Source organism: Lepidochelys kempii, chromosome 6 (assembly GCF_965140265.1).
Source record: "Lepidochelys kempii isolate rLepKem1 chromosome 6, rLepKem1.hap2, whole genome shotgun sequence".
Lineage (NCBI taxonomy): Eukaryota > Metazoa > Chordata > Testudines > Cheloniidae > Lepidochelys > Lepidochelys kempii.
The window spans coordinates 67,785,139-67,812,631 of NC_133261.1; the positions used below are offsets into that span (position 1 = coordinate 67,785,139).

Genomic DNA, 27,493 nt, shown 5'->3' on the forward strand with positions numbered 1-27,493 from the left:
CCCCACCGGGACCCCTGCCCCCATTCAAGCCCCCTGTTCCCCGCCCTCTGACTGCCCCGACACCTATCCACACCCTCACCCCCGACCAGCCCTCCCAACTCCCCTGCCCTCTATCCAACGCCCCTGCCCCCTTACCACATTGCCTGGAGCACTGGTGGCTGGCGGCGCTAGAGCTGTGCCGCACAGAGCGCCAGGACAGACAGCTGTGCCGCCCAGCTGGAGCCAGCCATGCCACCGCTCAGCACAGAGCACCGGGTCAGGCCATGGCTCTGCAGCCCCACTGCCCAGAGCAGTGAGCTGAGGCTGCGGGGGAGGGGGAACAGCAGGGGAGGGGCCAGGGGCTAGCTTCCAGGGCCAGGAGCTCAGAGACCGGGCAGGAGGGTTCTGTGGGTTGGATGTGGCCCTCGGGCCATAGTTTGCCCACCTCTGAACAAGATTATTTAGTGGTCCTTCTGGCCTTAAACTCTCTAAATTTATAAACACCTCTCTTCCAGAGAGCACAAATCTGCTAGACCTAGTAGAAAGAGGCTGAAATCATCTCTGCCTTTCTCTTCAAATGGTAGTTCATGACCCAAAATAGGTCCCTCTGACACACTCACAGAGACAGCTTGCCAAGCAATGGTACCACCTCAAGTGGAGCTCAGTACACTGCCCTGTACTGATGCTTTGGTATCAGCTTTGATGCACATGATACCTATCGCCTTGATACCTGTGACTCTGATGCCAGCGACCTTGATGCAGCTGTTTTTGCTACTGACCTTCTTGACACTGGAGCTATTTTTGAATAACATAACCTAACAATGACTATTCATCCTGAATCACCACTAATGTCTTTGGTGGTGAGACTGCCATATACAGTGCCAACCAGTAATATTGTTATGGTGCTGAGCACTTCATAAACGCCAGTACCATAGCATAAGCTTGTAGTTTATCTTCCCCTGTTCAAGTACCCTCTCTTCAAGGACCGACATTATTTTCCTCAGCTTCTGAGCACAGAGAGAAACATCCCCTATCCACTCACTGTGCTTCTGTTCCAATGACTCCTACTTTTCATAGGAGTATAGGGCCCATTATTACACTCAGAGACCTTCAGGATGTAGGGATGAGGATTCTCCATGGTACCTACCGTTTGGCCCGAACCCTTATCAGGCTCAATCCTCGCCTACTGGGCCCCTTTGGGGTATGCAACAATCAAGAGAGCCAGCTTCTACTTCCGAGGCTAGGACTACCTCCCCTCTGAAATCCTGTACGGTGATACAAGAGGCACAGGTCACTCACACTTTGCAACTGCAGGAGCATGAAATGATAATCACCACCAAAGACATTAGTGGTGACTCAGGTTAAATAGTCATGGTTAGGTTAGGTTATTCAAAAATAGCTTCAGTGCCAAGGTCAGTAGCTAGAGAAACATCTTTTGGCAGACATCAGTGTCTGAGGTGCCTACTTCCAGAAAAGCAGACTGGCACTGCCAAGTACCTTCATCTGGTCAAACTCAAAAGCATTTGAGTGCTTTTCTACACATCTGGTCCCAGGATTCTTAGGGGTCCACGATTGCAACCGCTGTACCTGAGAAAACCTGACAGCTAGAACCACCAAAAACACTACCACAAGACAAGAACCCAGAAAGATTAGATTTATTCAGAAGAAAAAGCTACTCCTCCGCAAGTTTGCAAATACATATTACTCATTTATCAGGCACTGTTATCTAAATAAGATTATTTAAATGAAGACCGTTTAAAATGTGATTCATAAGGTAGCAAGGAGGAACTGAGGACTATTGTCTCCAAGCGTCAGCTACTGGCCAACACTTCTCTCCAGGTGATGTTTCATGTCTTGGACATAGTATCGAGATCTACAGCGCATCCATCTTCGTGTGTCTTTAGGTATTGCCAAAGATTGCAGTCATAGACAACTATTGAGGATCCTCCATTTGATAGCTCTGACCTCTTGAACACCAAAACAGATGAAGCCTTGCACTAGCTAAAACACTCATGAGTAACTTAGATGTCTTTGGGAGTCTGCACACTGGCACTCAGGAGAAAACAAGCTAGGCTTCTGTCTTACTCCAGCAGAGCCTGCTCCTCACCCCACCCCCAGGATAGTCAGTAGAGACCCTCAGAACCACCAAGAAAAAGAGAGAGGTTCCAACAAAGGGGAGACTACGGTTTCTTCATCTGCTACTCCCCCATTCTACAGAGCAAGAAAACAAATTTGATGCCTTGCTTATGAGTCACTTGGAGCATATAGAGAATCGGTACTTTTCCTCTTCTTCATATTGTCAACTGCCTGTTTTGTTTTCAGGAGGCCTGGAACCACATTGCCTCAGACCACTGGGTATTAGATATCAATGAAGTGTGGTATTCCATACTTTTTCAGAGCCTTCCTACCCTATTTCTTCTTCCCCATCCTTCTTCAGGGCCCCTTCTCGTTAGAGGCTGTTACAGCAAGAAGTGGACTCACTTGTAAATCTCAGAGCAATAGAAGAAGTGCCTCTAGAATTCAGGGGAATGGATTTTACTCACATTATTTTTTAATTTCATAGAAGGGAGACTGACTCCCAATCCTGGGCTTGGCACAATTCAATGCCGTCATCTGCCGTTTCAAATTCAGGATGGTAATCCGAGCTTCTACAATCCTGTTAGTAGATCCTTAGGACAGATTAATGGCTCTTGATACACAGGACGTGTATTTTCACATAACAAATCACCTGGTACACAAAAAATACATGAGATGACAGGTTAGAAGCGTCTAATATTGGGACAGATTTCTGTCCTTTGCTTTATCAACAGCACCAAGAACCTTCACCAACTACTTGGCAGTAGTGACAGCTCTGATGAAGCAAGGGATCCATTTATATTCTTGCCTCAACAGTTGGCTCATCTGAGAAACATCCCACATAGGTGATTGACTCTATTCACCAAATCCTACAGCTCAACAGTTTGGGTCTCAGACTCAAGAATCCAGAGAATAGAGGTCAGAGTACTGGATTCCGCAACAGGAAACACTAGTCTGTCTTAAGACAGATTTCAAAACCATAGTGGATCTCATCACCCAGCTGCAGGTTCACCCTCAAATATCAGTAAGAGTCTGTCTCTCACTCCTCAGACTTCCTGCATATATATCACACTGCCTGTCAGAGGTCACCTACGCTGCATGCAAGGATGATTGAAATCTGTATATCTACCCAACAGATATCACGTAGACATGAGGGTGTAGGTCCGCTGAAAAGTTCTTAGTGTTAAATTGGATCCTATCCAGGTATACAAAGGAGTACCTTTTTTTTTAATCTCTATCCACCAAACTGCTGTTGACAGATGCTCCCCCTGTGGGGCTCTCTTTTTACCTAGACAGAACAAAACCATTCAGAAATTCCTCTATACTTTCTGTAACATTTGCAAACAAGGGTCAGAAAATGTCATCCTAGAGACTTTCTTAGGGGGTATCTGATTGTATTAGAGCAGGGGTAGGCAACCTATGGCACGTGTTCCAAAGGCGGCACGCGAGCTGATTTTCAGTGGCAGTCACACTGCCCAGGTCCTGGCCACCGGTCTGGGGGGGCTCTGCATTTTAATTTAATTTTAAATGAAGCTTCTTAAACATTTTTAAAACCTTATTTACTTTACATACGACAGTAGTTTAGTTGTATATTGTAGACTTATAGAAAGAGACCTTCTAAAAACATTAAAATGTATTACTGGCATGCAAAACCTTAAATTGGAGTAAATAAATGAAGACTCAGCACACCACTTCTGAAAGGTTGCCGACCCCTGTATTAGAGCTTGCTATGAATTTGCCAGGCTAGATCCTCCCATACAGGATAGAGCCAGCTTCTCTGGAAAGATTGCCTCTTACTGAAACCTGTAAGGTGACTACACGGGAATCAGTACATACTCTTACACAGCATGATTCCCTAGTCAAGGCATCAAAATCTGACACCAGCTTTGGCAGAGCTGTCCTGCAGTCTTTACTTAAGTAGACTCCAAGCATTCACTTTCTGTCTGTCAGAACACTGCTTTTGATTCACGAGAAGTGGTATACAGATGGACAGCCACTCAAAGAAAGAATTACTAACCCTACTGTAATTGTAATTCTTTGAGATGTTATCCATATGTATTCCACAACCCACCCCCTTCCCTCACTATTAAAGTCCTGTAACATCTGAAGTTTGTATTGATAAAGGAAATGAAGGACATTTAGGCCTGCTCTGCCCGTTATGTCCTAGGAGAGGGGGTGCCAGGACTCCTAAGGTGCAGCCCCGGCCCCAGTGGACACAGCTGGCCAAAATAATTTAATCTTGAGCACATGGGGCACATGCATACCAGAAGGAGAATAATATAGACAACTCATCTTGATGAACCAGTTGCTGTATGGTAAATAGCCATTCTTTCCTGTGATAGTCCTGTTACGAAAGGCCCTTGTGAAAAAAAATATGAAATAAAATAAAATATATTTTATTTTAATGTGAAATAATGTGAAAAAATGTGAAATAAAAAATGGTGATGGTGATGATTTCGGCTTATGAGACTGCAGCAGCCCTGCTATGCAGAGGTCTACACCTGTGAAAACTGTCTTAAGCTTTTTGCAGCTGTTTGCTTTTCAAAAGCTAGAGACCACCCTTAAGAACAGTTGTTTTGGAATCCGTATTTAGGAAACTGTTTCCTGGCTGGAAATTCTGCATTGAGTCACCAAATAGGAAACTTAGAGTTGACTGTGAAGCTGCTCTTACAGCAAGCCATATCTGATCATTAGATCACAAGGAAGATCAGTGCTGTGGTGTAGGTTAATTCCCTAGTCCTTTATCCCTTTGGCAGCATTTCACAAGCAACAAAAGACAGGTGCATGATCCAAGACAGGATATAAGGCGTTCCCGGCACAAAGGAAAGCTGATTTTAGGTATTGTATGAAAATGCAACAAGATTAAATTTTATTTGATGTCAAAAAGGAAAATTAAAGCTAAGGATTGTTTTGAGAAATGTTAAGATTAGTTCCTCAGTGTTTGCTCTTACAAGTGATCATTGCAGTTAATGTTTTCCGTAACATCATAAATGAGAAGTGTTCATGACAGATATGTAGAATTCCTTCAGTTTTAAACATTGTGTCCTTTCAATTGAACACCTATTTCATATAGACTAGGGCAATGATCTCTACTCATCTTAGTAATGAACTTCAGCCAGTACAATTGCTGAAAGGAACAACATCTATTTGTTTTGTTTGGGTAAGGGGAAGTAGCCTAACTCTTGCTAGTCAGCAGTCTTTGGAAAGGAAATAAGGTTTGGAAATTACATGTATCCTAGGGTTACAACGAATTATGGTAATAATTTAAAATAAGTAAAAAAACAAGGAAACCTCTCAAACTACTTCCGTTATTACATTGTCTTTAAATATTATAACCAGTTGTGTTTAAGGATAAAATCTTTCATTTCTGTCTAGCATGATGGATATTCATTCATGAATATTTAAAAAGTGTAATAAGATGACCTGGGTAACTTCAGGACTGTCAACTTGACTTTGATCCAGAATAATGGAATTGATTATATTGGTCTTGATTAATAAAGAATTAAAGGCCAATCAACATGGATTTACAGAAAGTAGATCTTATTAAACCACCCTGATTTTTGGAGGTTTTATGTTTGGTTGATAAATAATAATAGTTAATAGTATTGATGTAATATACTTTGACTTCTATAAGGCATTTGACTTGGTACCACACAGCATTTTGATTAAGAAACTAGAATCCTACAAAATCAATATAGCATACATTACATAGATTAAAAACTGACTGACAGGTCTCAAAATGTAATTGTAAATGGAATCGTCAAGTGGGTGTGTTTCTGGTGGGATCCTTCTGGGATTGGTTCTTGGCCCAGTGCTATTTAACATTTTTATCAATGACCTGGAAGAAAACACAAAACAATTAATGGTAAATTTGCAGATAAGACAAAGATTGGGGGAGTGGTAAATAATAACAATCTGGATCACTTGGTAAACTGGGCATGAGCGAACAATTTGCATTTTAATAAGACCAAATGTAAAATCATCCATCTAGGAAGAATGAATGCAGGCCATAGTTACAGAATGGAGGGCTCTATCCTGAGAAGCAGAGACTCTGAAAAAGACTTGGGGGTCATGGTGGATAATCATCCGAGCATGAGTTCCCAGTGTGATACTGTGGCCAGAAAGGCTAATGTGATCCTTGAATGTATATACAGGGGAATCTTGCATAGGAGTAGGGAGATTATATATACTCCCCTGTATTTGGCATTGGTAGGACTGCTTGTGGAATACCGTCTCCAGTTCTGGTGTCAGCAGTTCAAGAAGGATGTTGGTAAATTGGGGAGACTTAAGAGAAGAGCCATGAGAATGCTTAAGGTATTAGAAAACAAGCCTTATAAAGAAAGACTCAGTGAACTAAATCTATTTAGCTTATCAAAGAAAAAGTTAAGGGGTAACTTGATCACAGTCTGTAAGTACCTACAAGGGAAACAGAAATTTGATAATAGAGGGCTCTTCAGTGTAGCAGTGAAAAGTAGAAACAAAATCCAGTGACTGGAAGTTGAAGCTAGACAAATTGAGTCCAGAAATATGGTGCACATTTTTAACAGGGTAAATTACCACTGGAACACCTTATCAAGGGTTGTGGTGAATTCTCCATCATTAGCAGCTTTTAAATCAAAATTGGTTGTTTATCTAAAAGATATACTCTGATTCAAACAGGAGTCAATTTGGGGAAGTCCTGTGACCTATGTTATAGAAGAGGTCAGACTAGTTGATCACAATGGCCCCTTCTGACTTTACGATCTATGAATCTGGGAAAACCGTCCTGATCCTCAGGAATGACACTTACTTCTTCTGAAGTCAACAGCCTGTCACTGTCTTACAAACGGCTGGTTTTGTTCTTTGGTGAAAGCATTCTGGACTGTCAGGAGAGAAGAAATGTGAGTGAGGACAAATAAGAGAATTTTCTATATGACACAGTTTAAGGATATATTCGCTAGAGCAGTGCCAATAATAGATTTTACTGGTTCACTGGCAATTCCGAAAAAATTAATTGTTAAACTCATAGACTTGTGGAAATGAGTTCCACAAATTAATTACAAGTTATATAAAATACATTTCCTTTTTTCAGTTTGAAATGTGTTGCCTTTTAATGGAATGTCATCTTGTTTTTATTGAGAAAGAAATTGGAAGTGCCCAATTTACCTGTTCTTGACCAATCAATACTTGCACACTTCAATCCTATTCCATCTTATTTTTCTTTTTTCTAAACTACACAGTCCCAGCTGTACTAATCTCTCTCCATACAAAGGTCTGTCTTTCCATTTCTAATCATTTTTGTCACCTGTCTCAGCATCCTTTCTATATCTACTATACCTCTTTTGAGGTAAGATGGCCAGAACTGAACACAGTATTCCAGGTGGGAGAATAACTTTGGTTAATATAATGCCAGTATAATATTTTCATGATTATTTTCCCTCCTATTCCTTAAGCATGCTAACATGTTGTTTGCTTTTTGACTGCCATTCTCTGTTGAACAGAGGTTTTCAATGAGCTTTTTTTCTGATTGGTTACAGTTAATTTAGAAGCTTGCATTATACATTGATATTTTAAATGATCTCTTTCAATTCCTTACTTCATATGCTGAGTGTGTCAACACTGAGTTTCATCTGCCATCATGCTATCCATTCACCTTGCTTTAAATCCCTTTGAAGTAGGTCTGTTTAAGTTTGATTGACCTAAAAGATTTTGTCATCTGCATGTTTTGCCATCTCAGTCTTTTCCCAAGATCATTAATTAGCATGTTAAACAACACTCGTTTGTATAAGAAACACCCCAATGTTCACCTTTTTGCCATGTTGAAACTGGTCATTTATTCATGCTTCTTAGCTTTGTCTGTTAGACATTTTCTACTCTTTACAGTATTTTCCCACTCACCACATGGCTATCTACTTGCCTTAATAGCTTCTTGTAAGGGACTTTTTCAAAGGTTTTTTGAAATACTTTTAGAAAGACGGAGTATGCAGATAAGGACATTAAACTAGAAGCCACTTAACATCCAGAGAACACTAAGTGATCCATGCAAGACACATGTTGGTCCATAAGGTAAAGCTATCAGGCATTTTTATCACCATATTCTGCAACACTAAGTAAAGTTCTGTACCATTAGAAAGCTATTTACTTAGCTTTGTACTATATAACATTAATATATATTTCATAAGTATATATGTGATACTCTTAAAGAGTTCCCTGTTGTATTTCCTACAATGCTGGTGCTCAATTAGATTGAGTTCAGGATGTTCAGGATTCTTAATAATTTCATAATGTCCTTACTTCTTACAAGTTCTTTCTAACATCTTGTATTAAAATAGCATTGCAAAATTATACTTGCCTGCTGGGTGAGCAATTTTAGCAGGTGAGTAAATTATGGTTAGGTTTGTCATTGTTATTAAGGTGAAGATGAATGATGAGTGGGTTTTGTACCTGGGCTAGTAGGTTTTCATAACAATGTGGCAACCCCATTTTAAAGTATTTTTAAGGACTTAATAGTGTTGTTTTTTCACTTTATTAATTTTTTAATTGCAGCTGATTCAACAGGAACTCACTCTCTCTATACAACTTACAAAGACTATGAAATCATGTTTCATGTTTCCACCATGCTGCCATACACTCCTAACAACAAGCAACAGGTAGGATGGACTTCGACCATTTAGAATTCCTCTGTCCTCCACCTCATAAAGTAGTTGTACTGTCAAATGATAACTGAATATTACACCTATAGCAGTGGCAGAAAGCACTTAACTTTGTTGAAGTATTGAATACAGAGTGTTCTAAAAGAAAGTGAATAAACAGGAAAAAATTTAGGTCAACTGCAGAGAGCTTTGTGAATAATCTCATACTTAAAATAGTAAATAACTGCATTGGTATTTGACAACTACTATATGCAGCCTGTTAAAAAGTACTCTCCAGTGTCTAAACAACGCAAAAATAGAAGAGATTGAATTACATATGTATCGGGAATAAAACTGGCTAACTCTGTCACAGGATGTTTAGCAAACAGGTTTATGTAGGTCTCACTGTAGGCTCTTAATAGGTAGAAAGAACAGTCCTGTGAAAAAATGTATTTTCAATATATTTTAGTATTAGTTATTATCTGACATTTTCAAGAAGAGAGAACACAGTACAATAATATTAATAACGATATATAAAATCAGAAAAGATTCTAGTGCTCTATACAGTAAATAAATATTACTACTTGAAGCGCTCAAATTCAGCAGCTTCTAATAAGAAACATGACTGCCATTAAGGTTGGACAGCAGCACTATACAACAATTTATAATAAGATACGAAAAATTATTTAAAGTTCAGGGGGAATTTTAGGTAGCTGTAATGTATATATTCATACAATAATTACCAAAAGTGGAAGCTGGTGCTGTTATCTCAAAGACCAGGGGGATTTCTGTTCATTCTAGATTCAAGAATTTTAGCCTTCAACTGAATTTGTTCAAAGTTCAGAATGGTGAGCTTAGGTTCCATTATCCCTTCCTTCAGTCCACTGAAATCCTTCCAAGAGAGTGCACCTGTTCATAGAATCATAGAATCATAGAATATCAGGGTTGGAAGGGACCCCAGAAGGTCATCTAGTCCAACCCCCTGCTCAAAGCAGGACCAATTCCCAGTTAAATCATCACAGCCAGGGCTTTGTCAAGCCTGACCTTAAAAACCTCTAAGGAAGGAGATTCTACCACCTCCCTAGGTAACGCATTCCAGTGTTTCACCAGCCTCTTAGTGAAAAAGTTTTTCCTAATATCCAATCTAAACCTCCCCCACTGCAACTTGAGACCATTACTCCTCAAGGACCAAGAAAAGGACCTCCAAGAAAAGGACCTAGGGGTGACAGTGGACGAGAAGCTGGATATGAGTCAGCAGTGTGCCCTTGTTGCCAAGAAGGCCAATGGCATTTTGGGATGTATAAGTAGGGGCATAGCGAGCAGATCGAGGGACGTGATCGTTCCCCTCTATTCGACATTGGTGAGGCCTCATCTGGAGTACTGTGTCCAGTTTTGGGCCCCACACTTCAAGAAGGATGTGGATAAATTGGAGAGAGTCCAGCGAAGGGCAACAAAAATGATTAGGGGACTGGAACACATGAGTTATGAGGAGAGGCTGAGGGAGCTGGGATTGTTTAGCCTGCAGAAGAGAAGAATGAGGGGGGATTTGACAGCTGCTTTCAACTACCTGAAAGGGGGTTCCAAAGAGGATGGCTCTAGACTGTTCTCAATGGTAGCAGATGACAGAACGAGGAGTAATGGTCTCAAGTTGCAGTGGGGGAGGTTTAGACTGGATATTAGGAAAAACTTTTTCACTAAGAGGGTGGTGAAACACTGGAATGCCTTACCTAGGGAGGTGGTAGAATCTCCTTCCTTAGAGGTTTTTAAGGTCAGGCTTGACAAAGCCCTGGCTTGGATGATTTAACTGGGAATTGGTCCTGCTTTGAGCAGGGGGTTGGACTAGATGACCTTCTGGGGTCCCTTCCAACCCTGATATTCTATGATTCTATGATTCCTCGTTCTGTCATCTGCTACCATTGAGAACAGTCTAGAGCCATCCTCTTTGGAACCCCCTTTCAGGTAGTTGAAAGCAGCTATCAAATCCCCCCTCATTCTTCTCTTCTGCAGGCTAAACAATCCCAGCTCCCTCAGCCTCTCCTCATAACTCATGTGTTCCAGTCCCCTAATCATTTTTGTTGCCCTTCGCTGGACTCTCTCCAATTTATCCACATCCTTCTTGAAGTGTGGGGCCCAAAACTGGACACAGTACTCCAGATGAGGCCTCACCAATGTCGAATAGAGGGGAACGATCACGTCCCTCGATCTGCTCGCTATGCCCCTACTTATACATCCCAAAATGCCATTGGCCTTCTTGGCAACAAGGGCACACTGCTGACTCATATCCAGCTTCTCGTCCACTGTCACCCCTAGGTCCTTTTCTGCAGAACTGCTGCCTAGCCATTCGGTCCCTAGTCTGTAGCTGTGCATTGGGTTCTTCCGTCCTAAGTGCAGGACCCTGCACTTATCCTTATTGAACCTCATCAGATTCCTTTTGGCCCAATCTTCCAATTGGTCTAGGTCCTTCTGTATCCTATCCCTCCCCTCCAGCGTATCTACCACTCCTCCCAGTTTAGTATCATCCGCAAATTTGCTGAGAGTGCAATCCACACCATCCTCCAGATCATTTATGAAGATATTGAATAAAACCGGCCCCAGGACCGACCCTTGGGGCACTCCACTTGATACCGGCTGCCAACTAGACATGGAGCCATTGATCACTACCCGTTGAGCCCGACAATTTAGCCAGCTTTCTACCCACCTTATAGTGCATTCATCCAGCCCATACTTCCTTAACTTGCTGACAAGAATACTATGGGAGACCGTGTCAAAAGCTTTGCTAAAGTCAAGAAACAATACATCCACTGCTTTCCCTTCATCCACAGAACCAGTAATCTCATCATAAAAGGCGATTAGATTAGTCAGGCATGACCTTCCCTTGGTGAATCCATGCTGGCTGTTCCTGATCACTTTCCTCTCATGCAAGTGCTTCAGGATTGATTCTTTGAGGACCTGCTCCATGATTTTTCCAGGGACTGAGGTGAGGCTGACTGGCCTGTAGTTCCCAGGATCTTCCTTCTTCCCTTTTTTAAAGATTGGCACTACATTAGCCTTTTTCCAGTCATCCGGGACTTCCCCGGTTCGCCACGAGTTTTCAAAGATAATGGCCAGTGGCTCTGCAATCACAGCCGCCAATTCCTTCAGCACTCTCGGATGCAACTCGTCCGGCCCCATGGACTTGTGCAAGTCCAGCTTTTCTAAATAGTCCCTAACCGCCTCTATCTCCACAGAGGGCTGGCCATCTCTTCCGCATTTTGTGATGCCCAGCGCAGCAGTCTGGGAGCTGACCTTGTTAGTGAAAACAGACAAGCAATACTTCAAGCAATACTTGAAGAAAAAAAACACTTACATTAATTGTGAGTGACTGAAGTTCTCTGAGATGATTGCCTGCACAGACCCACATGGCACGCTCTCCACAGTCTACGGTCCTGGCTATTAATCAGTGATAGGAGCTCAGGGACATGGCTGCAGTTTTTAATATGCCCTTAGTTCCAAAAATTCAATATCACGAGGGAACACATGAGTGGCCCCAACAGCCAAAGTTTCCCAGAGGGTTCTGATAAGTAGTTCTCAACCAGGGGTCCAGGGCTGCAAGCAGGTTTCAGGGGGGCTGTCAAGCAGGACATGGGGCTGAAGCCTGAGGCCTCGAGCCCCGCCACCCAGGGCTGAAGCCGAAGCCTGAGCAACTTAACTTTGCTGGCCCCCCTGTGGTATGAGGCCTGGGGAATTGCCCTGCTTACTACCCCCTAACGTTCCTTGGCTTTTATATGCAGAAAAACAGTTGTGGAACAGGTGGGCCAGGGAATTTTTATAGCATGTTGGCGGGGGGGAGCTCAAAAAGAAAAATCTTGAGAACCCCTGGATATGGAGTCCATAGGTGTACCCAGGGGTGTTGATCTATAGAGGAAATAATCTCAGTTCCCAGTCACGAGATACTTTTTTTGTCCTCTTAACCATCTAATTGCACCTTAGCAGTGATATAGGATCTTACAAGCTAAACAGAGATGGACTGGTTCAGTTCTCTGAAGAGAGATCTTAAAGGACAAAAATATATATAAGTGTTTGCAGAAAGCTATTTTGGCCATGCAGTAGTTGTCATTTTCTCCTCAGAGACAGAATTAAATCAGTGCCTATCATGGTAGTTGTGGGGGTGGGAAAGAGGAGTGCTGTATTGTTTGAGGTTCTGTCCTGTGTTTGAAACATAAAATCAAGGTCTTATAGCACCCTTGGCATCTTTTATAAGAGCAGAGATGTCAACTCAAGTAACCTGGCCAATTTCAAACTCAGATAATCACATTCTATCTACATAAATTCCCCCTACCTATACATTTTCAGTTGAATAAATTTAATAGTCTCTTCCTTTCCTAAAGCATTCTGTAATGTTGCTGTGTACTGTAAAACAACTTCTTTTCAGTCCAGAAGTGGCTGCTTTTCTGTGATGAAGGAAGTTGGTATATTAATTTACAAATAAAACCTGAAACGTTTTATATTATTACAAGATCACAGTTAGTATGAATTTTTGTTTACTTTTGTCTGCTAACCAGCATTTTTGTTTTCATCCTATTATGCCCAGTTTGAGTGTTTATTGCAGAATTGCATTAGGATCTTGTGCTCTTTTGTGTGTAATAAAAAGTTTTTGTTGCAGTTATTTTTGCAGAAGAATAATATTTTTAGACTGTAGTGTTGGGTTTAAAGAAAATAACATCTTTGAAAAATACATTAATGTACACTGTCAACCAGTTTAAACCAGAAATATTAAGCTACCTCAAATTTGTAATAATTATATATTGAGTGTTGTTCAGCTTCTAAATATTACCAGCTGATAATGTTGGAACTCACACACACACAAAGTAGACAAACTAAACCATAACATGCCTTGCATTACAATTCATTTGCTTTTTAGAATCACTTAAAATCTTCCCCATACATAGTCCTTTCTTTGTGTTTAAAATAGAATTAAAACTGTTGTTATGGAAACAGAAAATGCAAGATGCTAGCATTTTGTCTAATATGTTAGACATTGGCAAGTTCCTCATTTAAGTCCTCAGATATTTTGTGTATTAATGTCTGCATTGACTTGAAGAATAAAACGATGGCAATAGCTGCGTGGCTTACACAAAAATACCCCATAATTAGTCATGATATTTAAAAATATAATTGCAGGAGAAATGAAAAAATTATGAAAAGATAGATGCATTTTAACCTATTCTCTGAGATTTCCATTGTCATCTTTTTAATTTTTTTTAGCTCCTGAGAAAACGGCATATTGGAAACGATATTGTGACGATTGTTTTCCAGGAAACTGGAGCACAGCCATTCAGCCCAAAGAACATTCGTTCTCACTTCCAGCATGTCTTTGTCATTGTAAGAGTGCACAACCCCTGCACTGACAACATCTGTTACAGGTAACTATTATCAGGTTAACAGCAAAAAGGAAATATTGACATATGCTGAGGCTTAGCACCTTTTTTGCATTCTTAAATGGAATACACTTTATTGCTTCCTTTAAGGAAACAGTTTTCTGGATTTTGTGATGTTAATAATGTTCTCTAGCTTTCAAATGAGAATGGGTACTAGTGGGCACATAGACATTTTCAGGAAACAAGTTGCTAAAAATAGTGCCTAAATAGGTGCATTTGAACATGTAAAATAAGGATTTATTTTGTTACTGATTGGATACTGAGTTCTGGGATCCTTATATTTTTAATCATGGGGTTTAAAAACTGTGGTGCAGTTTTGAAATTAGGCTGTTACCCTTTTGAGAAATTTATGAGGCTTCCAGATTAATTGAATTAGCACTGGATCAATCGATGTTTAATCTATTTGTGCTCATTAAATTTTTGTATTGAAAATGGATTTTATGCTCAATTTTCTAAGATTAGGTAACTAATTTATATGTAGAAAGAAAACTTGGTATCATTTGATAGTATTCTTAATATTTGTAGTCTAGTAAAAATACAGATTTTTGTTGAGAACTCATAATGGGTTTGCTGGTTTTTGTGGAAAAGACTCAGGAATCTGAGTTCATGCTACCACTTCATTGAAGCCATTGAAGAAGTGTGGCCAGATCTGCAGAAAGAAGAAACTGAGAGTTACATTTTCTGTCTGAAACCGTATTTTTATTACACAGTTGGCTTCTGTACAGAAATGTAGTTTGCAGATTAAAAAGTAAGCAGACACTTGGTTTCAGTGATACCTCTACATAGATACAGGAGTCTTCCCAAGCATGGTAACTTGCAGGATCAGGACCTTTGTGTGTTTCATGTACCTTTCATGGGCTTAAAATTCTTCATTGATGGGTTTTCCACTACAAATACTTGATCCATATTTATACAATTCAGTTCTGAAAAGTTTTTATAGGAAATCTCTCAGAATAAGTTTGACTTTTTCTCCACTGGATTATTTGGAACAGTTTCACAGTACCAGAAATTTTCTGTCTATAATGCAAACCATTATCTAATTTCAAATGTATAAAATTTTCTATGGGCACCCATGCTATGCTCTGAGTGCTTGTACAGATTAAAATACAGAACTGCCCATAAATAATTATTTCCTCATAAATCAGTCAGCATTCAGAATTCTGGATCTGAAGCCCTCTTCAACTTGTGCCATTTGGTGTAGTCTCAAACTGTTCACAGATGCTGATTATTAAATTAAATTCTTATTGGGAAGACATGGTCCCCGCCCTGAAGAATTTGAAATCTCAGTAGAGAGACATTGTGACAAGGGAAGAGAGAAGCAGGGGTGGGGGCAAGAGGGAAGAAGGGTTTCAAATACATAGCAGTGGGGTTATTTTTGTTTTCATGGTTGCATCTCTGTGGCTAAATTAAAGTTGAGTACAGTCATTTTGTTATGTATGAAGAATACACTGTATCCTCACCAAAGTTACAGCACTTTCTTTTTGGACACCAAATTAATTTTCTGAGAATTCTCAAGTAAATCCCTTAATCTGTTTAAGGTTAAATTTAATTTAAAATGGGTCCTTTAAGAAATTTAACAGGTCTTTTTTTGGTAACAGATTATTTCAGCTCAGCATTGTTGGCAGAGATGTGAATCTCTGGTGCATTGACTAGTTTCCAAAATGAAACTTTTGGGATTAATGATTGATTTTTGTTTTCTGTTATAATTCTGGAGTTTCTCCTTCAGCAGAAGCTGAAGAATAATGCCCTCCTTCAGAAAAACTCTCAAAAATGGTTGTCACCTCTTATTCTCAATGGGATTGAAACATCAAGCTGCTTTCAGTAAATTTAGTCACCACCCTCATTCTCCAGTTCCTGTTTGCCTTTTGACAGAACAGGGATGCACTGTCTTCCCTGAGGGCAGCTTGAGTTCATTCCCATTGGGACCAACAGGATACTATGGTCATTTTAAGAAGGCCACCTAAACTGAGAGCAACTTGTGACCTGAGTCCTATAAAAAATACTGTGTGGTTGTTGCCATTTTGAATGAGGACAAAGCCTGGTGAATTTCTCTGAAGGATGTTTTATGCACTACTCTCTGTTAAGGACAAACTTTCAGTTATGAATAATGCCAAACATAACCGTTAATCCTAAATGTTTTTTCTGAAAAAGCTACTTGTTGCACAAGAGGTACTGAACGCAGGGGTGAGAGGGAAGACAGAAGAGTGTGAAACCGGTGGATGTGTGCGCAGTGCACAGATTAACATAGGGGGTGGAAAGGTGGGAGGGAAACTTGGGGTTGTGGAATGAGAATGCAGGAAACAGCAGGGAAGGGGAATCTGGGATATACACCATAGCTGCTTTGTGCTTCTCTGTTGATGTAAAACAGCTCTATAAACCGCCTTTAACTGACCATAAGAGAAGAGCATGCATCCCATCCTCCCCCTGCTTCCTTCCCCCTCTTCTGGGAGGAGAGGTCTTTATAAACCATACAAAAGTAACATTTCTGTTCAAGGGGTAAATTGAGCAGGAGTTTAGAGTAGTCAGATTTGGTCCAAGCAGTTCACCTATCCTGAATGACTGGTTAAGAAGACAGCTTTTTCCAACTGACACAGAGCAGTGCTGACCTTAAAGAAAACAGACCAATGTTTTTTAAATTGTGCATACAATCATGGTGTTTGTGCATATAGATTATATACCCACATTTTTATTCATACACAAGTAAGAAAATTTGAGTTAGTGTATCTAAATGAAAACATCAAAAGAGTGTTAGTTTTGCTAAAAATAAAACCAAGAATGGTTTAGAATGAATTAATTATTGATCTTAATTAATATGGTCAATCATAGATGTTGCCATAGTATAAATATTAAAGAATAAGTACAGGAGCCAGAATTGTTCCTCTTCACCTCATAGGTGAGTCATGTACAACTCAGAGAATGTAATATATTAATATATGCCCCCAGCAGCATTGATTTACAAAAAATTGAATATATGGGACTTACCAAAATACTTGGCTATTAACATTTTAATTGTGTTATTATTAACATATATTACAATATATTATATTGGCCACATTCTCAAGTTAGTATAAACATTGTTTTTGCATGTAATTGTACCTGAAGTAAACATGCAAATACAGAGTTTTGTGTGGGTTTCCAATGTGGGGTATTGTGAAAATTTTGCACATTATATGTAACGAAGCATTTAGTTATTAGATTATTTTTTTTAGCAGGGCAATTGAGAGCATTAAGAAGAGTGAGTGATTATTTACCTCTCTCCTCTATCCCCTTCTCCGATGTATACATTATAGAAAACTTTGAGAAACTAGCAAAGTAAAAAAATAATTGTCTGCATGTTAACTGCAGATACTTTGTGCCTCTGGTGAATCAAGCAACCTTTTCTTTTGCCAGTGTAGGTCTGTGTGAAAATCAGAGGATGACCTGAGAAGGGCATATCTGTGGGTTCTGTAGATTCCATAAACCGCTAAGGAGAAATTAAAATGTTGACACATCACTTCTTCATTTCTGTATTTCTTCTAGTGTTGCTGTGACAAGATCCAGAGATGTTCCATCCTTTGGACCACCAATCCCAAAAGGTGTTACCTTTCCTAAATCAAATGTGTTCAGGGACTTCTTACTGGCCAAAGTGATTAATGCAGAGAATGCTGCTCATAAATCCGAGAAGTTCCGTGCCATGGCCACCAGGACACGCCAAGAGTACTTGAAAGATCTAGCAGAAAAGAATGTCACCAATACACCCATTGACCCATCTGGCAAGTTCCCCTTCATTTCACTTGCTTCAAAAAAGAAGGAAAAGTCCAAACCTTATCCAGGAGCAGAGCTCCATAGTTCTGGTGCCATTGTGTGGAGTGTCCATGCAAAGGACTATTGCAAGGGTATGGAAATAGACTGTCTCCTGGGTGTATCTAATGAGTTTGTAGTTCTCATTGAGCAGGATACAAAGAGTGTGGTGTTCAATTGTTCCTGCAGAGATGTGATAGGGTGGACTTCAACGGACACAAGCATCAAACTCTTCTATGACAGGGGTGAATGTGTTTCTGTGGAGAGCTTTATCAACAACTCTGATGATATCAAAGAGGTCGTGAAAAGGCTGGAGGTTAGAATTTTTTTTTTCTAAATTAAAATTTGGTCTTTGTAACAAATGAATTACAATGCTTACAATCGCTGTTTGTTAATTAATTAATTCCACAAGGCCATTTCCTGTTTTCTCTCTCTATTCCTCCCCCCCACACACACACACCTCTACTTTGACATCTACCAGAAAGTAGCCAGCCATTGTTGGTTGTTTTGCATCAGTCAGGAGTAGCTGATGTCGTTTAAAAAGAATGAGAAAAAATTTGGTACCTTCAGGAACCATCAAGTTGTACAGTAAATGCCTGTCTAGTCAAATGATCTTATCTATTTCTCTTGTTTCCTCTTTACTCTGTCATATCCATGTTATATTTAGTCTCAAATAAAGTTTGAGTAGAAGTTGCCTTACTATGTGTCTGAACAGTGCCTAGCAAATCAGGCCCCAATCTAGATTGAGGCCTCTAGATGCTGTCTCAATACACATAATAGTAATAAAGTAAAATAAACAATTCATTGTATTGTTATTGTTTGTCTAGAAAATGTCTGTCCATCTTCACTATTTGTCCACATAATACTGTGTCATGAAGGAAAGACGTATTTGTAGCAGCTGTGTTCTCCACTACATTAAAAATAACAATTGTAAAATGAACAAGAGGGAAGGAGACACACATGCCATTGGTTCAAGCATTTAGAACCTGTAGTCACCCTGGTGCCAGTTAAGACAGTGGCAGAAGGTTTCAGTTCCACTAAATTGGATAGTTGCACGCCATCAAACTATTGTACTGAATAATGGAGAAATGGTAGTTTTGTGAAATATCCACAGACCTAGTAAAAATGTCAAATTTTAAATATGAAATACAGGTGCTTGTGTAAGTCCTCCACACTTACCTGTTGTGCACTGCCACATTCCTTTAATGTTCCTATGAAATAAGTGGAATTTTAAGGCAGAACTACAATACCACTAGTTAATTCTGTGCAATCAGCTGCTATCTTAAATATCCAGCTTGAATAAAGGGACCTGTTGGAACTGGTATTGTATATATCGGTGGGGACTTGTCTTGAGACAAAGTACTTCTGTTCCCTTTCTCCATACCCCATCTTGGACTGTGGCTGTAAAACCCAGAATTATAGCCCTCTCAGATTATAATTCATTACACTAATCACTCTTTCCTCTTCATTTCAATTCTCAGTTTGTGACAAAGGGCTGTGAGACCACGGAGATGACTTTACGTAGGAATGGACTGGGTCAGCTTGGTTTCCATGTGAACTATGAAGGCATTGTGGCAGACGTTGAGCCCTATGGCTATGCTTGGCAGGCAGGATTACGACAGGGCAGCCGGCTAGTGGAGATCTGCAAAGTGGCTGTAGCCACTCTAAGCCATGAACAAATGATTGACCTGCTGAGAACATCAGTAACTGTGAAGGTTGTCATCATTCCTCCACATGAGGACTGCACTCCACGCAGGTATTGTGAGGTGACAGAATGAGAGTTAATGCCATCTAGAGCTACCTTTGGGCAAGAAATTTATTTTGTTTTAAAAATGCAGAACTTTTCACCCTTGGTACTTTGACATTGGAATAAATTCCGGCCTGTGTAAAGATTATTAAATAATTATGTTACAGCATCCCATATTGTCAACTGAAACAAGTTGCAAAAGGGGGCACGCTGTCTAAATTTACACTTCAGCTCCACAAAATATCTATTACGTGTACAGTAGTTTAGTAAAAATCATAATACTCTCAAAGTATCCTTCAAACTCCCACAAACACCTTGTGCAGATCACACATCTCTGAACTGACAAGTGTACATTTATGATGCATCAAAATACTAGTTAATTTTCCTCTCATTCACAGAGAACTTTTAATTCCTATGAATCCTTTTCCCCAATGCCAGATGTTCCATTCCCCTTCCAGCCAAGCAAGGCTACATGTGACTAGAGCCAGTCAATCTACCTGTGTATGTATTGGTCAGGGAACTTGCTGCAGATTGAGACTGTCTCCTCAGTGGCTGAGCTTGCTGCCTCCACAGCACTCTCAACCCTTGCTGAGTTCCAGGCAGGCTGTCAACTTTTTTATTGCTTTTATAGTTTTTAAATGTAGCATTTGATCATGGATAAACTTTTATCTGGTGGTTTTCTTGCTAAACTGAACATTCCCAATTTCCTTCATCTTTTCTTGGAGGTCTGTTTTCCCAATCTGTTTATAATTTTTATTGCTTCTCTATTCAGTCATATCACGGCTTCCCATCTCTCAAATACCATGTATTAATTCCTCATAAACAGTATTTAAATATGAGAGAAGGTAGCTATGTAGGCTGAACTTGCCCACTTTGTCAGCTCAAGTTTGTGCTTAAATTTGGTTAGAAGAAAACCAAGTACAAGAATCAAATGTGCAAATGATCTTTTTGAGGAGGTACTGTGTTACAGTGATTTGTGACATTATTATTATTTTGAGATGTGATCATCATTATAACAAAGGAGACCACCTGCAAGTTAGATAGGAGTCCTAATTGTAAAAAGCCCACTTTTGTTTTTAATCTTTTAGAATTGCCATAAGAACAACCAGGGTAGCCCATTTTGTGAATGAGAATCAAATGAGGGGGAAAGAACAGGTGCTACAACTGTCCCTAAAGTGTCAGTACAAAATTGAATGCATGTCAGAGGTTGAAATGAGAAGTGGCACAAGATCATTCTTGTGAGCTATTTGAAATGCTTTTGTACAGTATCTGGCCAGATCAGCAAATGAAAAGTCCAGCTGCAATCATGGCAAAAAAGTTAGAACGTAAAATTCTAGCACAGATCCCACTTATTTCAAATATCTTGGCTGAATTAAATTAAGCACAGCTAAAAGTAGGCTTAGCTTCAGTCTGGCCACAATCACAGCAGGAAGAGCTATAACAGTATTTTTCAAAATACTCACCCTCGTGACAGTGGTTTTGTTATTGTGTTGGGGCAAAGATCATAAGTAGCTTATTACTCAGTTATAAACTCCCAAATGCCAATTCCTCGTCCTGCCTACTGCATCCAAAAAATTCATAATGATTTATACATTTTTACATTTGTAAATTTTCGTAAATATTGAATAATAAATATATCATTAAAGACTAAAGTTTAATCTTTGCACAAAGCAATTTATTTTTAGCAATAAATTTTCCAAAGTCAAATTTCCTTTTCTGCATAATCCAGGAGATGATTTATGATTTGTATTACAGTAATATCTAAAGGCCCTAATTGAAGGGGACCCATTCTTCTATGTGCTGTACAAACATATAGTAAGTCATCCCTATCTCAAAGAGTTTATAACTTAAATATGCAAATGTAAAAGTGTGTGGCCATCCCTGCTGTTCTACCTCTGAGGGAGACCATGCCTCGTCGCAGTCTCACCCTTAGAACGGCAGTCAGTTAGGGGTGAATTAGCTGTCTTTAAAGCTCAGGCCACTTGAGCTGGGCTGAGCAATAATGAGTCTATGTGAACCCAGGCCCTCAGGTAGGGCGAGGCACCAACTGTTAGGGGCTCTGGCCTGCAGTTATAACAGAGCAGCAAAGGGTCTATGAGCCCCAGCTCTCAGTCAGGGCGGGTAGCCAGCAGTTAGGGGCTCTGGCCTGTCATCAGGGCAGGGCAGCAAAAGTCTATAAGACCAGGCCCTCAGTCAGGGCAAGACAACAACCAGTCTAAGAGCTCAGCCCTCATTAGAGGAGGTAGCCTAGGTTAGAGCAATAAAGGATCACTTCATCAGCTGTAGCTCACAAAAGCTTATGCTCAGATAAATTTGTTAGTCTCTGACTTGGTGCCCTGATGGGCGATCCACTATATTCAGTGTTCCATAAGGATAAGGTCTTGTTGCAATTGCACCCAAAATTCACTCCTAAAGTAATCCCGAACTTTCGCATAAATGAGACAGTACACTTACCTGTATTTTTTCCAAAGCTTCATATAAGCAGTGAGGATAAGAGACTCCATTCCCTGGACATGCATGGAACATTAGTGTTTTATCTGCAAAGAACAAAATCTATCAAAATGTCACCTAAACTATTCCTTTCTCTAGCAGAACAAATAAGAGGCCTCTACAGAACACAGGCATCTTCAGTAGCCTCACTTCAATAAGTGTCACTCGATGATATATGCCAAGGGGCTAAATGGAGTTCCATTCATACCTCCATGAGATATGCTATAGTACAAGCCTCCACAGCAGACACGTCCTATGGAGCAGCAGTTCTGTGATCATTTATATCAGCAGCATTCTCGCACCTATCTCCTCTTGTGAATACTGCTTGTCAGTCACTCACAGTGAATACAGATAGGGACCATCCCTGGAAGAAGAAAGAAGTTACTTATCTTATAGTAACTGGAGTTCTTTGAGATGTGTTGTCCCTATCTGTGTTCCACTACCCTCTTTTCCTTCTGCCTCAGATCTTTTCCTTGCTTCACAGTGGAGAAGGAACTGGAGAAGCACTTATTCTGCACTGCCCCTTATAGCCTCAGTTCACAGCATTAGGAGATGTGTCAATTGCTCTGCACATGTGCCCTGCTGGCAAGAATCTTTTGGTCTCAGGCACATGAAGTGCGCGCACACAGTAGAATACAGATACTGGCCGTACATCTCGAAGAACTTCATTTACTATATGATAATGCTGTTTATCCCAAAGGCTTCTAGTGGCCAAATTAGAGAGAAGCACCTAAAGTTAAGAAGGAGAGACCTGTTGCTTTCATAGATTATAAGGCCAGAAGAGACCTTTGTGATCATCTAGTCAAGCCTCTTGTATAACACCATCAATAGGACTTCCCTTAATTTCTGTTTGAACTAGAGCAACTATTTTAGGAAAAACAGCTGGTCTTGATTTTAAAAATGTCTAGTGATGTAGAGCTATGACAACCCATGATAAGTTGTTCCAATGGTTAATGACACTGTTAAAAAATGTGTGCCCTATTTCTAGTCTGTCTGCCTTTGGATCTTATTACGCCTTGTCTGCTAGACTGAAGAATCCTCTATTATCAAATTTCTGTTCCCTATGTAGGTACTTATAAACTCACCCCTCATAGAATCATAGAATATCAGGGTTGGAAGGGACCCCAGAAGGTCATCTAGTCCAACCCCCTGCTCAAAGCAGGACCAATTCCCAGTTAAATCATCCCAGCCAGGGCTTTATCAAGCCTGACCTTAAAAACCTCTAAGAAAGGAGATTCTACCACCTCCCTAGGTAACGCATTCCAGTGTTTCACCACCCTCTTAGTGAAAAAGTTTTTCCTAATATTCAATCTAAACCTCCCCCACTGCAACTTGAGACCATTACTCCTCGTTCTGTCATCTGCTACCATTGAGAACAGTCTAGAGCCATCCTCTTTGGAACCCCCTTTCAGGTAGTTGAAAGCAGCTATCAAATCCCCCCTCATTCTTCTCTTCTGCAGGCTAAACAATCCCAGCTCCCTCAGCCTCTCCTCATAACTCATGTGTTCCAGACCCCTAATCATTTTTGTTGCCCTTCGCTGGACTCTCTCCAATTTATCCACATCCTTCTTGAAGTGTGGGGCCCAAAACTGGACACAGTACTCCAGATGAGGCCTCACCAATGTCGAATAGAGGGGAACGATCACGTCCCTCGATCTGCTCGCTATGCCCCTACTTATACATCCCAAAATGCCATTGGCCTTCTTGGCAACAAGGGCACACTGCTGACTCATATCCAGCTTCTCGTCCACTGTCACCCCTAGGTCCTTTTCCGCAGAACTGCTGCCTAGCCATTCGGTCCCTAGTCTGTAGCTGTGCATTGGGTTCTTCCGTCCTAAGTGTAGGACCCTGCACTTATCCTTATTGAACCTCATCAGATTTCTTTTGGCCCAATCCTCCAATTTGTCTAGGTCTTTCTGTATCCTATCCCTCCCCTCCAGCGTATCTACCACTCCTCCCAGTTTAGTATCATCCGCAAATTTGCTGAGAGTGCAATCCACACCATCCTCCAGATCATTTATGAAGATATTGAACAAAACCGGCCCCAGGACCGACCCCTGGGGTACTCCACTTGATACCGGAGTATCAAATCACCCCTTATCCTTCTCTTTCTTAAACTAAATAGATTGAGCTTCTTCAGTCTTTCACTATGTCATGTTTTCCAATTCTTTAAACGTTCTTGTGGCTCTTCTCTGAATCCTCTCCAATTTATTAACATCCTTCTTGAACTGTTGATACCAGAACTGGACACAATATTCCTGTAGCAGTTATGCCAGTGCCAAATACAGGGATGATATAACCTCTCTATTCCTACTTGAGATTCTTCTATTTATACGTACAAGGATCTCATTAGCCCTTTGGGCCAGTCACACTGGGAGTTCACGTTCCGATGATTATCCACCATGACCCCCAAGTCTTTTTCTGAGTCTTCCCCCAGAATAGAGTCCCCCATTCTGAAAGTATGGTCTAAATTCATTCTTCCTAGATGTATGGTTTTACATTTATTCATATTAAAACTCATATTGTTTGCTTCTGCCCAGTTTACAAAGTGATCCAGATTACTCAGTATCAGTGATGTCTTTTTCGTTATTTACCAGTCCCCCAGTCTTTGTGTCATCTGCAAACTTGATCTGTAGTTATTTTGTTTTCTTCCATAACCTGGTTTTAGAATGATTATGGAGTTGCAGTAGTTACTTTGTAGACTTCGTAGTGACTTTGAAGTTGTAGCCCACTTTCATTTCTTAGCCCAATTTTGACACTTTCCCAAAACCACAAATTCCTAAAAAATAACATATAAATCCCTTTAGCTTCAGATTTGGTATTTGTGGTCTCTAGCAAGCATTGAACTTTTAGGGAAAGTGGGGTTGATTATCCAATGTATGTCAAAGGTATAAAACTTTTGTAAAAATGTAATTCATTTTGGGTTAGTATTACCTTTTTGGTTTGTAAAGCATTATCTCAAAATTAGCTGTACTAGGAATCTCAAATTTATATTTTTCTTGTGTCCTAGACAAAATCTAGCATGTGGGATTTTTTCTTTTCATTCACAGGGTAAACATGTTGAATGTATTCCTTGCAGAGTTTTTAACCTTAAAATGGTCAATATCCAGTGAACAGATAAGGTTAATCAAACTCTGATTAAGCTTCATTTTAAAAAAAAAAGTCATATCCCAGTTGGTGCAGCTGACTGCATGATCCTGTGGGAGGCCTTATGTTTGAAGAATTTCTGATGATCAGTTTTATGTTTACTTTTAATAGGTATGTTTTAATATCTCCAGAAGACTCAATCTTTTTTGAGGGTTTCTTTGCTTTCTATCATTCAGTGAAAGCAACAAATAAAAAGCCTTTTGTTGGTTAAGGAGGAGTTCCTGGTTCATGTGGCTGCTCAGTTCCTTGTTCAGGCCCTGCCTCGTTTAAAGTGTAAATTAACTCACTATGTAAGTTTTAAATAGACCATTAATTGACATTCTCTTAATGTGTATATTAATATTTTGCTCTGGGACTGTAGTAATATTTCGCATCTACTGGTAGAAGGGAGGGTATAAAGCAGTGGTCTGAACCGCTGAACTTGAAGGCTTTAGTGACTGGTGCATTAGTCTTCCTGTTCTGTCCAAGCCTCTGCTGGTCCCAGTGCACTTCTGCTGTCCAATTCGTATTCTTTTGTTTGTTCTCTAACCTGCAGTGCTGTTTTGGTAGCTCCAGATTCTTCTTCAAATGATGGTCCCAATGTGAATTCCACAAATGGGTGCACATGCGTGCCATGCGCCTGAGTCCGGAAGTGTTTGTATCCATTGACCCGCACTTGCATAGTGTGTCTCCTCTTGCTCCCAGCTGAGGATATAATAGGTAGTGCCTCTCCAGTTCCCTTTCAGTGCCGCATGGCTTGTGTCGGAACCCCAGTTCCTTTGTGCTCTTAGTTTTTCTAAAAGAATGACTTACTTCTGATTTGGTATATATAGCTGTATACTGTCTTTTCTAGGGTAGTTAGATAAATTATTACAATTAGTGTAGTTTCTTTCCCCATTTGGGGACCATCTCCCCACCAGAGAGTATGCCCTGGAATCCAGGTTTTAAAAACTGCTTTTCTTGCCCACGCTCATTCTCTGTGAGAGACAAGCACCAGTGGTGCCTCACACTTTTTGAAGCTTGCTGCTCCATCTGCAAGTCTTTCCCGCCCAGAGCCCAAGAAGCTCGAGAACTCTACCTCCATAAATACTTTATGGAGGAAGCCCTGAGACCGAGGGCACATTCAGATCAGGGACTGGGAGACCCCCTGTACAGCAGCCATTATTGGCAGTGAGTGCTCCTCTGAGCACCTTGCATGCCCCAGAATCAATGGTACTGAAGGCCAATGACAAGACCCTGCACGAGTGTAAAAAACACTCTCATGGGCATAAGAGCAGATCCCCGCCATGGACTGCTCCCAAGTGCAGCGTTTCCTCCCCAAGTGGGGCCAGGTCTGGTGAGATGTCGCACGCAGATCCAGCCAGACCAGTGCCCATGTTTCCCCATGTGGAGGGTAAGACCAGGTGCAAACAGGATCCGACGCTGCTAACAGCAACCTTGGAACCCAGGCATTCAGAATGCCCACTGGTATGTGCTGCCTGATCTGGTACCTCTGTGCCTCCCAGACAGGCTGGCTCAGCAGATGCAACCAGGCCCCTCTGGCATCTCCATGGGAACACTGTGGACTCCTGTACACTCTGAGCCTTTCCTGTTGGTAGAGGAGCTGAACCTACCCTACCCACAACTCCTGTCTGGTTCTCTCACCTATGACATCTCTACTCCAGAGGATGAACCTCTTCTGCTGCTGCCCAAGAAGCCTGTCCCATTGCGACACCGCAACCCCCCAGTACCGACGATTCCCTCTTTGCCAGAACAGTTGTCAGAATCCGAGGAGTTCTCGGAGACGGAACCCTTGTTCTCCCTGATGTAACACCAGAGTCTAGACTCACAGCCCAGACTGCCTTGCTCCTCGGTATATGGTCCGGTAACGGAGGCCTGGAATCACTACCTGTGAGGTCACCATACCTGAGGGGCCCTTCTTTTTGGCCATACTGGGATCCCTACCACAAACACCAGGCATCATCTCAGGTATCCTATTGGCTGTACCCCACTTGCCCATCAATGCCGTTTATGAGGAGGAGGCAGACATTGAACCAGTACTGCCAGCCCCTCTGATCCCTGCTGCTGCATCCCCATTGCCTGATGAGGCGCTTATTCTGCTTCCGCTCTCTCTGCCATACAACCCCCATAAATATCAGGACTTGCTCTATAGGGTAGTGGCAGACCTGGGTACCCGGTCCAAGGAGGATCAGGACCCACAACATCAACTTCTCGGCATCCTCCAAACCAAGGGGCCCTTTTGGGTAGCTTTACCCATTAACGAGGCC

At 40.9% G+C, this 27,493-nt stretch overlaps 1 protein-coding gene across 11 annotated transcripts in view; it reads left to right on the forward strand.

The window, feature by feature from the left end:
- The window catches only part of SIPA1L1 (signal induced proliferation associated 1 like 1), a 381,605-nt gene that overhangs the window by 291,563 nt on the left and 62,549 nt on the right, over nucleotides 1–27,493 (forward strand). For all 11 annotated transcript variants that reach the window (XM_073348513.1, XM_073348511.1, XM_073348520.1 and 8 more), the window contains 4 exons: nucleotides 8,581–8,684; nucleotides 13,911–14,068; nucleotides 17,603–18,179; nucleotides 19,345–19,619. In XM_073348513.1, coding sequence (XP_073204614.1) covers nucleotides 8,581–8,684; nucleotides 13,911–14,068; nucleotides 17,603–18,179; nucleotides 19,345–19,619 — 1,114 coding nt within the window. The remainder of the gene's footprint in view (nucleotides 1–8,580; nucleotides 8,685–13,910; nucleotides 14,069–17,602; nucleotides 18,180–19,344; nucleotides 19,620–27,493) is intronic.